This window comes from Microtus ochrogaster, chromosome 10 (assembly GCF_000317375.1).
Source record: "Microtus ochrogaster isolate Prairie Vole_2 chromosome 10, MicOch1.0, whole genome shotgun sequence".
NCBI classification, from domain to species: domain Eukaryota; kingdom Metazoa; phylum Chordata; class Mammalia; order Rodentia; family Cricetidae; genus Microtus; species Microtus ochrogaster.
Genome location: NC_022016.1, coordinates 63,371,021 through 63,385,088, shown reverse-complemented (window position 1 = coordinate 63,385,088; position 14,068 = coordinate 63,371,021). Strand labels below are relative to the sequence as shown.

Below are 14,068 nucleotides of genomic sequence, written 5' to 3'. Positions count from 1 at the left end.
CCATTGCAGGCAAGTTTTGGTCACCTACTATTGATCGGTGTGCAGCTAGGATATGCCTCGCCTACCTGCTCAGAGGAAGTGGAAATAGTCATTGTGCTGCATATGTTTTTCTCTCAGCTGTAACATGTAACTGTGAGGGCTGGTCTTAACATGTGACCTGTGCCAGCTGGGTATAGTGTCCTGGACAAACCACGGAGCTCAGTCAGTCTTCATAAACTTCATGCTGGTAAGGGCCTTAGAAAAGTGATTAATGCTACCATCATATTTTTAAATTTTTTTTTAATTTCCTATGTGTTGGTGTTTTGCCTGCATATATGTATGAAGTCATACAGATTCGGATCCCCTGGAATTGTAGTTACAGATAGTTGTGAGCTGTCACGTGGGTGCTAGGAATTGAACCCAGGACCTCTGGAAGAGCCTCAAGCGCTCTCAACTGCTGAGCCATCGCTCTAGCCCCTACCGTCATATTTTGTTGAGCATTCAAACCCAGAAAAGGAAGCAGCTTGTTCCAAGTCCCACAGCTACTGAGGGAAAACTGAGTGAAAGGATTGAGACTCGTTGACCTAGCAGCAGTTGGGACTTCCTTCCTGTAAGCAGGTGGGAGGGGATGGCTCAAGAGGTAAAGCCACTTGCCCCCAAGGATTGATGGCTTGAATTCAGACCCCTCAGCTAGTGCTAGAAGGAGTTGTCCTCTGACTGACTCCCTGATCTGCTGTAACCTGCTGGTGTGGTGGGTGTCATGGCCCTGTGGTATGAAGAGGGGGCAACTTTGGAGAAGTGAGGGACGCCGCAACTGCAGCGTGCTCTGCAAGAGCACAGAGACTTAAATATTAGGGCTGCATCAGAGGGATCGTGCGTATGAGCAGAGCATTTCACCATGAATGTGTGTATTTCCCTTGGAGTCAAGTCAGTAGCCCCTTCTGGAGCTTGGGGATGGACTGCAGCAGCCAAGTACAGGGGACAGCACGTTGGCTAGCCGAGGCAGTCTCTGCATTGGTTTCTTCTGGAGTAGATTCAAGAGAGATTTTTTAACTTCTTCCTGTGCACTGTCCCCCCTCCCCCCATATACCATCAGTTGACAAATCAGCATGGGAACAGCAGTTGACTACATGCAACCACCAGTTCCCCAGCTCTTGAGCAGTGTCCCAAACAATGTGGACCCCAGGAGTACAGGATGGACAGCTGCTGTTTATCTCAAATACCTGGAACTGATCTTCATATTCGCTCTTTGAAAACAATCCCTGGGCCTGACTGTGGTATCTCCACTGTGAGGTTGTGGTGCTGGCCCTTAATCTAGGCACTCAGGCGGCAGAGGCAAGAGGATCTCTGAGTTTAAGGCTAGTCTGGTCTGCACAGCTTGTTCAGGACAGCCAGGGCTGTACAGAGAGACTCTTTCTCAAAAGAAACGAATACAGCATCTGCAGCACAGAGCAATAACTAACTGCCCAGGGTCAGAGCTGGTAATAGCAGCAGTAGGGCTGACTTCAAAGCTAGTCCAAGTAGCCTTGGATCTCTGCTTCTCATCAGGTTGCTGTCTGTCCTGGGTCTTCCTAACTGCCCAGAGTAGAGTGAAGAGCTTCAGAAAGGCAGGGCTGCAGAGACTTGGTGGCTAAAAATGTGGTCTCCTTTGGGGACCCTAGTTTTTTTTCCCCTCTACCTGTGTCAGGTGGATTGAGTGGCTCACAACTACCTGTAATTTCAGCTCCAGGAGGATCCAGTGCCCTCATGCACAACAGACATACATACATAATTTTAAAATAGTAAGTCTTTAAAATCATGGCACACACCTTTAATCCCAGCACTCAAGAGGCTGGGGCAGGTGGATCTCTGAGTTTAAGGCCAGCCTGGTCTATAGAGTTTGTTCCAGGACAGCCAGGACTACACAGAGAAACCCTTTCTGGAAAAAACAAGAAAACAAAAGTGATGTAAGCAAAGGCTGCAGGAAATGCCTGTGACCACCAGGGGGCGGTGCTGCCTCTTCCTGATGGGTTCTTTCTACTCTGAGCTGTGCTGCCCCTCTGCAGCCCCCAGAGCTTACAAAGGAAGAGGATCCAACCCCATCTCTGTCCCCTCCTGTCGTGTGGTAACTGCTGGCTGGAGTTCTCAGCCTAAGTGCCATGTGGGGTTACTTCAGAGCTGCCGTGGCTGGACCATAATGATGCTCACCACCCCCAGGGATGTCTCCCCAGACCTGCTGATGAAAGGTCTGACATTGTTCCCATGGGTGCCACTCAGGCGGAACCCACACCTTTCCCTCCCCAGCCCTGCCTGGGATCCTGAGTGGGCCTGGATGGTGCCCCATGCACAGCTCCGTCAAGTGCATAATGATTATTGCCACCATTTGCCAGCTCCCTGCCCGGTACTTGACAGCCATTATCTGCCTCAGCACTCCCAGGCTCCTCGTGAGGTCAGTGTCATTATCTGCCTTTTACTGCTGGGTATTGCCACTCTGAGAGGTGAAGTGCCGTCCCAAAGGTCACACTGCCAGTGTGTAGAGGAGGGCAGCCCAGATCTGCCTCATTCCGGTCTGTGTTTTCCATAGAGGCCTATTTCCTTTTCCACAGTGATGCCAGGTGCCCTTGACCTCCTTCCCAGCCCACCCTACCCTAGAGCCTGTCCACATCCCTATTGAAGAATGTCACCCCTTTGCCTTCAGGCCCCCCAAAGGTCAGAGGGCTTCTTCCTGTCCCATGCCTGCGTGATGCTTCAGTGACAGGAATGGTCCTGGCTCACTCAGGCATAGGTGTGAGACTGTGTGTGCGAGAGTGACAGACACCATGATGGGTGAATGAATGTCACTGTGTACCCCGTGTGTGTGTGTGTGTGTGCGCGCGTGTTTTCAAGTTTGTGTGTATGGACACACAGGTGGCTATGTGCTCATGTAGGTCAGCGAGACGGGTTCTCAAACCCAGAGCTTGCTGATAATTGTTTGGGGATTCCATCTCCACTTCCAAGGCTGCCAACCCACCCAGCATTATGTGGGTTCTGGAGATCCTAACACCAGTTGTTAGGGTCACTCACAGATGGGAGGTAGAGGGACAGGTTGGGGGGTGCGGACTCCTTGGTTTCTGCTTAGGAGCATCTCTCTCTTCCTGGGTCCTGTATCCTAAGTAACACTCATCTGGGATTGCGGTTCTTACCCAGGTGCTGTTGGGGTTGGGCCCTGCGAGTCTTCTGTAGATATTTTTTTCTCATCACCTGCCTGGCTTGTCTCTGTTGCCACTGCCGCGGGTAGTGTTGTTTTGAGCTAGATGGCAGACGTAGACCTGCGCATGCCCAGCCTTCCGCATCCTGGATGGCAGATGTATACCTGCGCATGCCCAGGCTTCCGCATCCTAGATGGCAGACGTACACCTGCGCGTGCCCAGGCTTCCGCATCCTAGCGGAAGCCGATCCCTCATCATTTTGCCTGTAGTCCAAATCGCTGCAGACCTTGGGGCCCTGCACAACTGGTGCTTAGGGCAATGGAGAGAATATGAGGTTGGAGTCAGATTCTAGGGTTCCTTGTGAGCAAGACACTACATTCCCTGAGCCTCAGGATCCTCTGACATGGGAACACCTTACCTCAGACTGGTGTTGAGAAGCCAACATGGCACCTTCTTCCCTACTTCCCTCCACTCTAGACCAAGTTGCTAAACCAGCTGGTCTCCCTGCCCCCACACCCTCACCCATACCTGCTGAGATGGGACATTCCCTTCCTTCCTGTTTGCTTGCTCACCAGCTACCCACAGCCCACTGCCAGAGCGTCTCTGTACACAGTGGCTCTGCCAAGGTCTGAAACTGTGTCTCACTGTCATGAGGCAAGTGCCCAAGCTCGGCGCTGTTTGAGCCCTGCTGTACTTCAGCCGTGGCCAGCTCTCCTTCCCTGGACTCCCAGATCTACATCCGTCACGTGCCACTTCAAATACCATTTCCACCAACAGGGATGCAGTAGTCTGGCCTCGGAGCAGCCTCAGGCTTTCCCCTCATGCCTCCTAGCATGTCCCACAAGGAGTCCATATCATGTCTTGGCTTTGGTTCCTGTGTGTGCACGGCACTCCTGAGGGTGGACACTCTAGCTGAGTCTCTTCTTCCTGCCCTCCAGGGTGGGAGGTTGTCTCAGTGAGATGCCTCCAGGACGGGGAGGAGGAGGAGGCAGCTGCCGTGTATGAGCAGAGCAGATGGTGAACGGGTGTCCATCATCTCATCCGGGCCAACCACAGGGGGATGACTCGGCTGGGCAAACAAGCAGACACACCCTCTCCACTCCCCAGCTGCCCCCTGAAGCATCAAGAGAAAGCGCCCACCAGCCTGGGGCCTGGGGGAGGGAGAACTGGGCTTGGGCTCTGGCCAGGGCCTCCAAGCCCCACCAGCTGCCACTTCCTGTGTGACAGTGAGCACTCTCCGCTGCAACGTGGGCATTGCTGACTCGGCGGGCTGTCTTCCCTCGAAGGGGAAGTGTGTGTGTGCAACCAGGGGCAGTTCAGGAGGCCCCGCACTGCGCTGAGTAGATCAGGTTTTTCTTTGGCATTTGAGAAAATTGGATTCAGTTCTGGAATTTATAGCTATATGACCACAGTTGTCACCAAATCCACCTGGCAGTAAATCTGAAAAAATGTGCCTTCCCCTGGGCTGAAGGTGGCCAAAGCTTGTGTTTACACGTGTGCCCTTGGCCCTATGCCCTTCTGCAGTGCACAGTCAATACAGCTGTACCCAGCAGCCATGTGCGTGTGCACCCTCAGGAAGTCAGGGGTTCTTAATCTCACCTAGCTTCAGCTTCAGCTCAGCACCCCACCCCTCAAAATTGGATTATGCAGTGATTTCTTACTCCTTTCCAAAGCTGTTAAAGAGGCTCATAGCCACTGGAATTCTCAGGCCATTACGGCTTCCTGTGGGTTCCTGTGGCAACCAGAGATTGCTGTACCCTCTAAAACACGTTTACAAGTTTTACAGGTTGGATTAACATACAGACCAGACCACACCTCTCTCAGGGTCACACGAGTCAGGCTTAGTGTGTTCCAGCTGTTTCTGGGCCTTTCTCAGTTTAGGGCTGTGGGCAAACGCAGGAGTCCCCAGAGGGCTAAAGTCTCTAGTAGACCTGACCAATGGACACCGGGGAATCACAATGGGGTCACCTAGACACAACCTTTAAGCCAGATATGCTGGTCAGAAGGAATAGTGTTAGTCTCCGTGGGAAGCCCAGGGTACCCCCACATCGGGCAGAACCCCTCCCAACTTCCAGCAGTGGGTGTAAGGACCCGTTGTGTTGGGAGTAGGGCAGTCTGACAGCCAGAGCTGCAGAGCTCTCTGCCTGGGACTTGGCCCAGTCAGTATCAACAATTGTCAGCCACTGTTGTTAACTGCTATGGATATCAGTGCTTGGGACAAGCCCTGCCACCTTCTGGATTCCCTCTAGACAATTGTTGTGGATATCAGTGCTTCAGGCAAACCCTGCCACCTTCTGGATTCCCTCTAGATAGGGTGGCATCCACTGAATTCCGGGCCTTTTCTGACCATTGAGCATACAGCTAATGTTGCTGGCCTCTCACAAGCTTGCTCGGATTGTGACAGGAAGGCCTCTAGGATGCAGATGAGTGGAAGTGGTCCTAACTCGGGCTCAGGGGCCCCTGGAAGTTGCTAAAAAAACACTGGAATCTGCACCACAGAAGCTGAGACACTCAGGTCATGTGACTTTTAAAAGATGAAACTGAGGCCAAATCTAGAGAAAGCCTAGCTCCAGGGCCTGAGCTCTGGCTTCCGCTCTCACTCCTGATTAGTGCTTTGAGATCCTGATTGAGTGGTATACACAGCAGGGGCTAAATCATGTCCTTGAGTGCCAGCCAGGCCAGGCAGTCTGGCTTTTCTCCAAGGTTTGGGGGCAGCAGTTGGTTGTCCCTACATGGTGAGGCAGTCAGGTCCAGGAGATACTGTGGCTTGGAAGGCCATTTAAGCGTGTCGCCTTGCCAGGAGAGGTGGCCTTGGGGATCCCAAACAAGTCACAAAGTGAGCAAGGCATGCAGGGTGCTGAGGACAGGCCTCTGGATTCGGGGTGAAAGCTTAGGGTTCCAGGATCACAACTAAGGTCCAAGTTCTAGCAACTTCAATGCAGGCTGATGATGTCATATGTTCCCTGAAAAAGAGACAGGGGACTAAACTCAGAGCTGGCCGCAGGTTGAACGGGCAGTAGTGGGAAAGGGAAGAACAGAATCGGTGGGCTTGGATAGGGCCAGACCCAAAGGGATAGGACCTCAGAGCTACTTCCTCTTTCCCACAGTGTGGTACTGCTTCATCCTAAAAGGCACATGGAACAGCTCCTGGGCAAGAGCGGCAGCAGGGGTGGAAGCCCCTTCCCCTCGCCCAGTCACAGCCAGACCTTAGGAGGGAAGACAAGAGCAACCTTGAGCAAGAAAAGGTTGAGCTAGCACAGTCTCACCCTAAAGCCAAATCAAATCCCAGCACAGTCTTGGGCTCCTACGTCATCCCAGGCCTAACCCAAATCATAAACCCAGCCCCACCTTACCGGCAACCTCACTGCAAACTCCACTCAAAGGAGTCTGAACCCAGCCCCGCAGCCTCCATGCCCCTTAGTTTCCATCGCAGACTGTCCCGCCCAGACCCAACTCTTAGCAGGAACTCCCAGCCCCTGACCGACTGCCTAGTCCTCGCGTTAACCCAGCTCGCCCCTGCAACCCACCCCAGGGCACCCCCCTCTCTCTTCCCCACCACATCATTCCTCCCATTGGCAGCAACAGTGACCTCACCTCCAACCCAGCTCACTGGTACCCAGCAACTGTGTATCTGTGCTTAGCTGCACCCTTGTGGAGCACGTGGGTCACACGTGTGCTTGTCTGCAGGCACACAGATACACTGTTTCCTGAAGTACACACCTCCCCACTTCAGGACAAATACACATACTGTAGTGTATGCACATCTTCCTAGTATATACACATCCCCATGTACACACATACCTCAGCACACACATTCATCCTCAGCATAGACTCATCTACTCTAGTGTACACGTGCATATGCAATCATATACACACACCTCGGTTCTGTCATCCTCAGACATAGGTACACAGTGCCTGCACATAAACACACACTCTTCAGTGCACACACAAACACATTTGCACAGATCTCTTTCAGAATACCTACCTGTCTTTCAGTACACACCTCAACATACATACACATCTCAGTGCGCACACATACTCCTTCAGTGTACATACATGACACTTCTCAGTGAATTCACACATTTACACATGACCCCACAGTAGGGGGGGGCGGTGCAGAAGTCCAGTCTAGCTTAGGACAGCATTGCAGGACCAAATGTTTCCTGCCCCTGCTGCTGGGTTAAACACTTTCTTGTCCCTTCTTCCTAGGCTCCTCTCCCATCCAGGGATGCTGTCCCTCACCCTGACTTTCTGGATATGCAGCCCTTGTGGTGGAGCAGCAGGAAGAAAAGGAGGCCCCAGGATAGCTTTCTTTAGAGTCCTGGGGCTCATACACCCTAGGTCCTGCAGTGGGCACACACTGCATTAGGCATGTTCGATCCTAACGGGTCAGATTGGAGGGGCCCAGATGCGCATAGATCCATCTCAGTCACTGAGAGCAGGGTGGGCCAGGTCAGAGGGCCATACCACCTGAGAACCTGCTGTAGCTGGGCTAGGCCGGTGGCCTTCAGAGGAGGCAATGGGGACCAGGAGGTGCTGCTGCTATTCAGGTAATGGGCACCTTAAACAAGGGCTTCCTGTGTGCCAGGAACTGCATGGAACACCTAGGGAGTCTGCATAGAACCCAGCACAAGGGCATCTGCCACCCAGGAGGTATTCACCATGGTCTGCGTCAAGAACCTGATGGGACAATGAGACTTGGAGGGCAGGCAGGTGGTGGGATTTGAACGCACGCCTGAGAATGGCAGAATTGAATCACAGAGACCAAGTCTGGAGTGTGTCTGGGTCGTGTGTTCCCAGTCTCCCCTTTCTCCTTTCTCGGGGCTCACTTTTCACAGCCCCCCTGAACTTTCCAGGCCCAGCTCACCTCTGGCTCCTAGCAGCCCCTGTGGACAGAAGTACCCTATCCTCAAGCCTCTGCACTGGCTTGAGCTCCTTGGGGAGACCCTCCTGTCCCAAATGGGAGATGCCTCTTTCATACTCCTCACCCCTATGCTAATGGCCCTGTCTCTGTTGTCATTGTCGTCACAGTCGCCTTTCTGGGCCTCTTTCTTCAAGGGCAGGGCTGGGTCTACAGGGCCTGGCCCAGAGTAAATGCAGGACCCAGCCCAGCTGGGGGTCAAAGTAGTGCCCAGGGAGGGGCCGGGGTTCTGTTGATCTCTTATCTCCCAGGCTCCCTTGGCCTTATCTGATGGGGCTCAGCAGGCAGCAGATGAGGCTGACAAGGCCCCAGGGTTACTGAGTAACCCCCGGGCTCTTTAAAAGTCTCCCTGTTTACCCTGGCACCCAGCATGGGCCAGTTCTCAGCACTACACACTGCTGCCATGAACGCCTGTTTGCTCTCTCTGCTGTGCCTCCTGGGTGCCTTGGCTGTCCTGGCAGAGGGGGTCACTGTGCAGGTATGGCCCCACCCTTACTTGATCTGACCCATTCTTGGAATCCTGAAACGAGGGAAGGGCTTCCTCTGGGCCCCTCGAGTCCTACTAGCCATGCAATTTTCTCCTTCAGATGTGGAGGCTAAAAAAAAAGAAATAATAACACTTGGAGAGACAGTAAGAACTAACAGCTGGGATAGATAGTGATAGAGCCCGGAGTTTGGCTGCTCCCCGTGTCCCACGGAAACCCGACAGCACCGGGGAGGAGGGATTGTTGGTGGCATTTCATAGAGCAGAAATGTGAGCTTCTCAAAGCTTCCAAAACAGCCAAACCCCGTGACTGGACTCCGATCTAGGCCTGGATCCCCCAGTTTACACTTGCCTGAAGGACCAGGCTTGGTCCCAGGCACTGATTCCGCTTCCTGGAGACCTGGAGGATTGGACATACCTATCAGTGATAGCAGATGCAAGCTTGGCTGTCAGCAAACAGGGATCGTGCGTGCTCATGGAGACCTGGGGTCCTTGTATTGCTTCTGGGGGTGGAGATGCTCTGGCCAGAGAAGACAGTCTGGGCTAGCTTGCTCACAGGTCAGTCACTGCGTCCCTGGCTCGCCACAGCTGTTTCCCTATTTCTTACACGAACGCAGAGCTTCAAGCCTCCTACAAGCTCAGGGCCACAGAAGTCTGACCTCATGCTGCCCCAGCGAGCCACCCAGGCTGGGGCCACCTGCAGCCTGGCCTCATGCTTCTGGCTGTCTCTTTCAGGATGGGGACCTCTCCTTTCCTCTGGAGTCAGTCAAACAGCTTAAGGACCTCCAAGAGGAACTAAAGCCCCCGCTGGTGAGTCACAGGAGGGTTGCCGCCAGGCTTGCTCAGCCTGTGATACCATCGCTGTGCAGCCACTCTGCCTTTCCAGAAGCTCTGAAGCCCCTCTGCCAGAAACCCAACGCGGAGGAGATCCTGCGGAGGCTGAGTGAGTGACCTCTTGGCTAGTGTGACTGGGGTGTTCTCTGATTGGTGGTGCTTGAGGAGGCCCCGTGCTCTGATTGGTCAGTCCTAAGTGGGACCCGCTGAAGCCCCTTAGAAGGGCCTTCATTCAGAAGCGTGGGTTAAAAGGAACCCGTCTTGTGATGGTAATAAGTCCATCTTTCTGGGTAGAAGCTGCTCTGATTGGCTGACTTCAGTAATTCATATGCCCCATTTGAGGCAGAAAGCCCAGAGGGTCAGGGGAGACAGGATTGCTGGGATTAATCTTGGTGGCTGTTTGTCCAGACTCTAGTTGAAGAGGGAGGGGCTATGAAGGAAGGGTGGCTGTTTTTCACCAGGCGTCTTCTCTCTTGACCAGAGGCCATTGCTCAGGACCCAAACACATGTGAGATCTGTGCCTACGCTGCCTGCACCGGATGCTAGGATGACTTGTCTGCTCGGCCAGCGAGGAAGCCCCTGCTACCTTCTAGAAGCAAGGGCCTGACAAACTCCCAGCCCCAGCATCTCAACCTACCCTGCCCACGCAGGGAGGAGGCTGAGGAGACAATTACCTGGGGAGTCCTACCTGGGGGCTGTGCTAACCCTAGCCCAATAAACCAGACTCCGGTACTCGGTGCATTTTGCCTCTGTTCTTTCCCTCGCTGTCGGTCTAGCGGTCCTACAGCGCTGTGGACACTCACCTGCCCTCAGAAAGTTCGGGTTCAGTGTGCAAAGTGGAAGGTCGAGTGGCAGGGGACCACCTGAGAGGGTAAAGTCTTGCCTTTTCTCACATTCGCTGGGGTCACCAAGCTGCTAAGCCGTGTGTGAGGACAGGAACCTGTCAGGGCTGGTTTGTCCCATACAGGCATGTGACCGACCACTCAGGACACGGCTCCCTCTGCCCAGCCACTCCGCTTCTGCCCTTCCTTTGACCCCACTGGAAGCGGCACCTGCAGCTGTCTTCCTGCATGCCTAGTTAGGGTAGCAGCCAAGGTTCCAGACTGCGTCCCCATACCCTTGCCGATTGTCCCCAAGAAGAATGTTTATATGCCTTGTGGTCATCTGTGCCTCTTGAGCCTCTAGCCACCCTGATGAGGACTTCTGTGTCTGAGGAAGTTGTTCCTGTCCTCACTTGGGGTGGATTCTGCCCCCAGTGATGACTGCTGGAAGAGGAACTGTGTGGGAGGAAAATCCAGGACTCTGGGTCCCAGCCTCTGGTCTTCCACATCCTGTGTGATGTTAGGAAAACCACTTCCCTTCTCTGGGCTTCAGCTTCCTTCTCTGTGACAATATCTAGCTCTAGGCTCCCCGTTCAGGTCTGATAGAAACATAAGAGGAGTCCTCTAAATGGTTTTTAAGGAAAACAAACAGCAAAATCAAGGCAGAGGTGACCACACACAGCAGGGGAACCATGTAATTACTTAGTAAGAATATGGGGGACAGAGAAGAGGCTGCCACTGGGGTGTGTTCTGGGAGAGTGGGAGGAGGGGAATTAGAGAGGGCTTCAGACAGACTTCTTCTGGAATTCAGAAGATACCGAACCCTCTTCTTGCTAAGGCTGGGAAGCTTTGCACGGAGGAGGGGTCTTCATATCCTGGGGTCTGCAGTGGGATAGATGGACTTCAAAACCAGTATGAAGTAGGGAAGAAGGGAAACTTCCAGAAGGTAGGGATGGTGAGAAGACGGAGAGGCACTGGGGTAGTTCCGTTTACGCAATGTGGCGCATGCGTGAGAGGCAGGCAGGACAGAGCTTCACCCTGACTCTGAAAAGCCCCGCCCCCTCTTTCTGAGGCTTGCTTTCCTTGTGTGAAAATGGGGTTGGTGAGGGCTGCTGAGGGATTTGACGAACTTTGTGGAGGACAGGGTCATTTAATGCTTCAGAGTTGGAGCCAGATTCACTGAGTGCGGCTTTGGGCAGTAAGACTCAGTTTCTCTGTCCGCAAAATGGAGATCTAAGAACCGCTTTGACCCGCTGTGGTAGGACCCACAATGACTCCCAGGATGCAATGTCCTCCTGAGCCTGAAACCCTGCCTCACAACACACGAGATGAAAGTTATACTTTGTGGAGTTAAGGGGAGATTCAACAAAGTCATACTGAAAGAGTTCTTTTGAAAAATTAAGATTTATCTGATCTTTGATGTGTCTTAGTGTTTTGCCTCCATCTATGTATATGAACTACATACATGCCTGATGCTCTTGGCGGTCAGCTGAGGATGTTGATGTCTTAGAACTGCACTTATGGATGGCTTTGAGCCCCTATGTGTGTGCTGTGAACTGAACCCACATCCTTTGTAGGAGCAACAAGTGCTCCTAACACTGGGCCATCTCTCTAGCCCCCTGAAAAAGTTCTTAAAGCTCCAGCCGCCATTTCCCTTTTCTTTTAGATATGTGTATGTATGCATTTATCATGTGCGTGTATGAATGTCTGTGCACCACATGAGTGCGTGAGCCACCACGTGGTGTTGGGAGTCAAACCCAGGTCCTCTAGAAGAGCAGCCAGTGCTCCATCACTCTGCCCCCTCTCCTACTTGTCCTCGGAAAGGTACTAGAACAATTGTCCTAGTAAGAACAATTAGACGAGAAAACAGAAGTACCAAACTGAGAAAGTAAGAGTGTAATTATCTCTTTGCTGAGGGCGCAGTCATATAGAAAGCTCCAAGAAGCTCGCCTAAAAAGCTCGTTGTCACTCACAGACAATCCAGGAAAGTTTCAGGATACAGAATTAATATATGAAAATCGGTATCACATCTCTACACTAACAATAGGCTCCCCAGAACACAAACAAGGAGAGTCCTGACACAATAGGAACTGACAACGGCAATTCTCAAACAATGGAAGACAAGAAGCGAAGGAACTAGATAGTAAAAAGTAAAAAAAAAAAAAAGAATGAAATTGAAAGGCATCTTATTTGTTCATGGATAAAAATAAAAGAAGTTTTAGACATTAGAATGTCCACAGTACCTGAGGTTCAATTCAATACAATCCTTATCAAACCTTATCAAAGTTTCAAAGATAATTTTTACAGAAATAGAAAAAAATCTCAAAATTCCTATGAATTCATACAAGACTCAAATACTCAAAAATCTTTTTGTTGTTTTAATTTTTGAGGCAAGATTTTCTGTAGCTAAGGCTGGCTCGGAACTAATTGTGCAGGTGAAGGTGACCTTGGCCTTAAGCTCCTCCTGCCAAGTGTGAGCTACCATGCCTGGTTTCCGTGCTGCTGGGTGTGAAGCCCAGGGCCCTGTGCAAACATTCACCATTGGAGCTATACTCCAATCCTAGTCAAAGCCGCCTTAAGCAAAATGAGCAAAGCCAGGCTCTACACTGTAATAGTTTAAATAAGAAATGTCCCCCATGGTTTGGGGCATTTGAACACTTGGTCCCAGTAGGTGACGGCGTTGTTTGGAAAGACTTAGGAGGTGTGGCTTTGCTGGAGGACGCCTGACACTGGGGGTGGGGGGGCTTTGAAAACTTCCATCCTGGCCTAGATAGTTTCCCTTCTCTGGCTGTAGTGAAGGGTGTGAGCTCACAGCAACCTGCTCCAGTGCCATGCCCTTCACCTTCTGCCTCTCTTCACCAGGGTGAAAGACTCTTAACCCTCAGGAATTTTAAACTGAAAAATTTTCTTCTGTAAGATGCTTCGGTCATGGTATTTTTGTCACAGTAAGAGAAATGTAACTAATAGGTATATTATCTTGCCTCAAAACCTACCACAAAGCTATAGTAGTCAGAACAGCATGGTTCTGACAAAAATCAATCAATCAAACAAACAAACAAACAAACAAAAAACCCAGGCAGAAACCAAAGGAACACATACTACCAGGGAAGAAAATCATTGTGTGTTTACCCAACTATGAACCCTGTGAGATATTGGTGCCATGAATGTTAGGGGAATACCAACCCCTTTCTGATTGGCTTTAAAGTCCACTCCATATGATGGAATGCAAGGCTCGTACTGTTAACTGGGCCAAAAATTTCATTGCTGGCTAGGTCATAGGCCATAGGCCATAGGCCATAAGCAGATAACCTGATGCTATTCTTCTGCGAAGTGGAAATAGTAATAAACTGCCCTTGAAGGTCTTCTCTTTATCTCCATAGATAAGTGCATCTCTCATCTCAGAGAAACTTCCCCTTTTCAGTAGCTGGTGATTAATACAGAGACCAATGAGCAGTCATTGTGCAGAGACTATAGAGTGCTCTGAATGGGGCGTCTTTCTCACAGCCCCCACTCCAGGCCCAGGGATCGTCACAGAAGAGGAGCAGAAAGATTGTAAGGACCGAAGGGAATAGATATCTGTAGAAACAGTATTTTTTTTCCAAATGCAAATGCAAGGCTTCATTTATTATGTATGGGCTAGCATGGGTCCCCTGCCTCACAGTCTGACACAGCAGATGGAGGGAGAAAGACCCCATCTACTATTGTAAGGCGTTTATAAAGACAAAAACCACAAGACAGGCACAAGATTACAGTTTCAAAGTGCAAGATTGCTTATCCTGTATCACAATTGGTTAAAGGTTAGGTAAAGCTTAGCCGATCGTTCCTGATAGGCTATTATTTTCCAAGGGGGATAGCAACAGGC

The 14,068-nt window shown here is 51.4% G+C and overlaps 1 protein-coding gene across 1 annotated transcript; it reads left to right on the top strand.

The window, feature by feature from the left end:
• Window positions 1-8,470: 8,470 nt before the first annotated feature.
• Guca2a (guanylate cyclase activator 2A) lies at window positions 8,471-10,111 on the top strand. The gene is made up of 3 exons (XM_005353331.2): window positions 8,471-8,545; window positions 9,287-9,494; window positions 9,867-10,111. Exons 1-3 carry the CDS (start codon window positions 8,471-8,473, stop codon window positions 9,929-9,931), a joined length of 348 nt encoding a protein of 115 aa, XP_005353388.1. The 3' UTR covers window positions 9,932-10,111.
• Window positions 10,112-14,068: the final 3,957 nt, after the last annotated feature.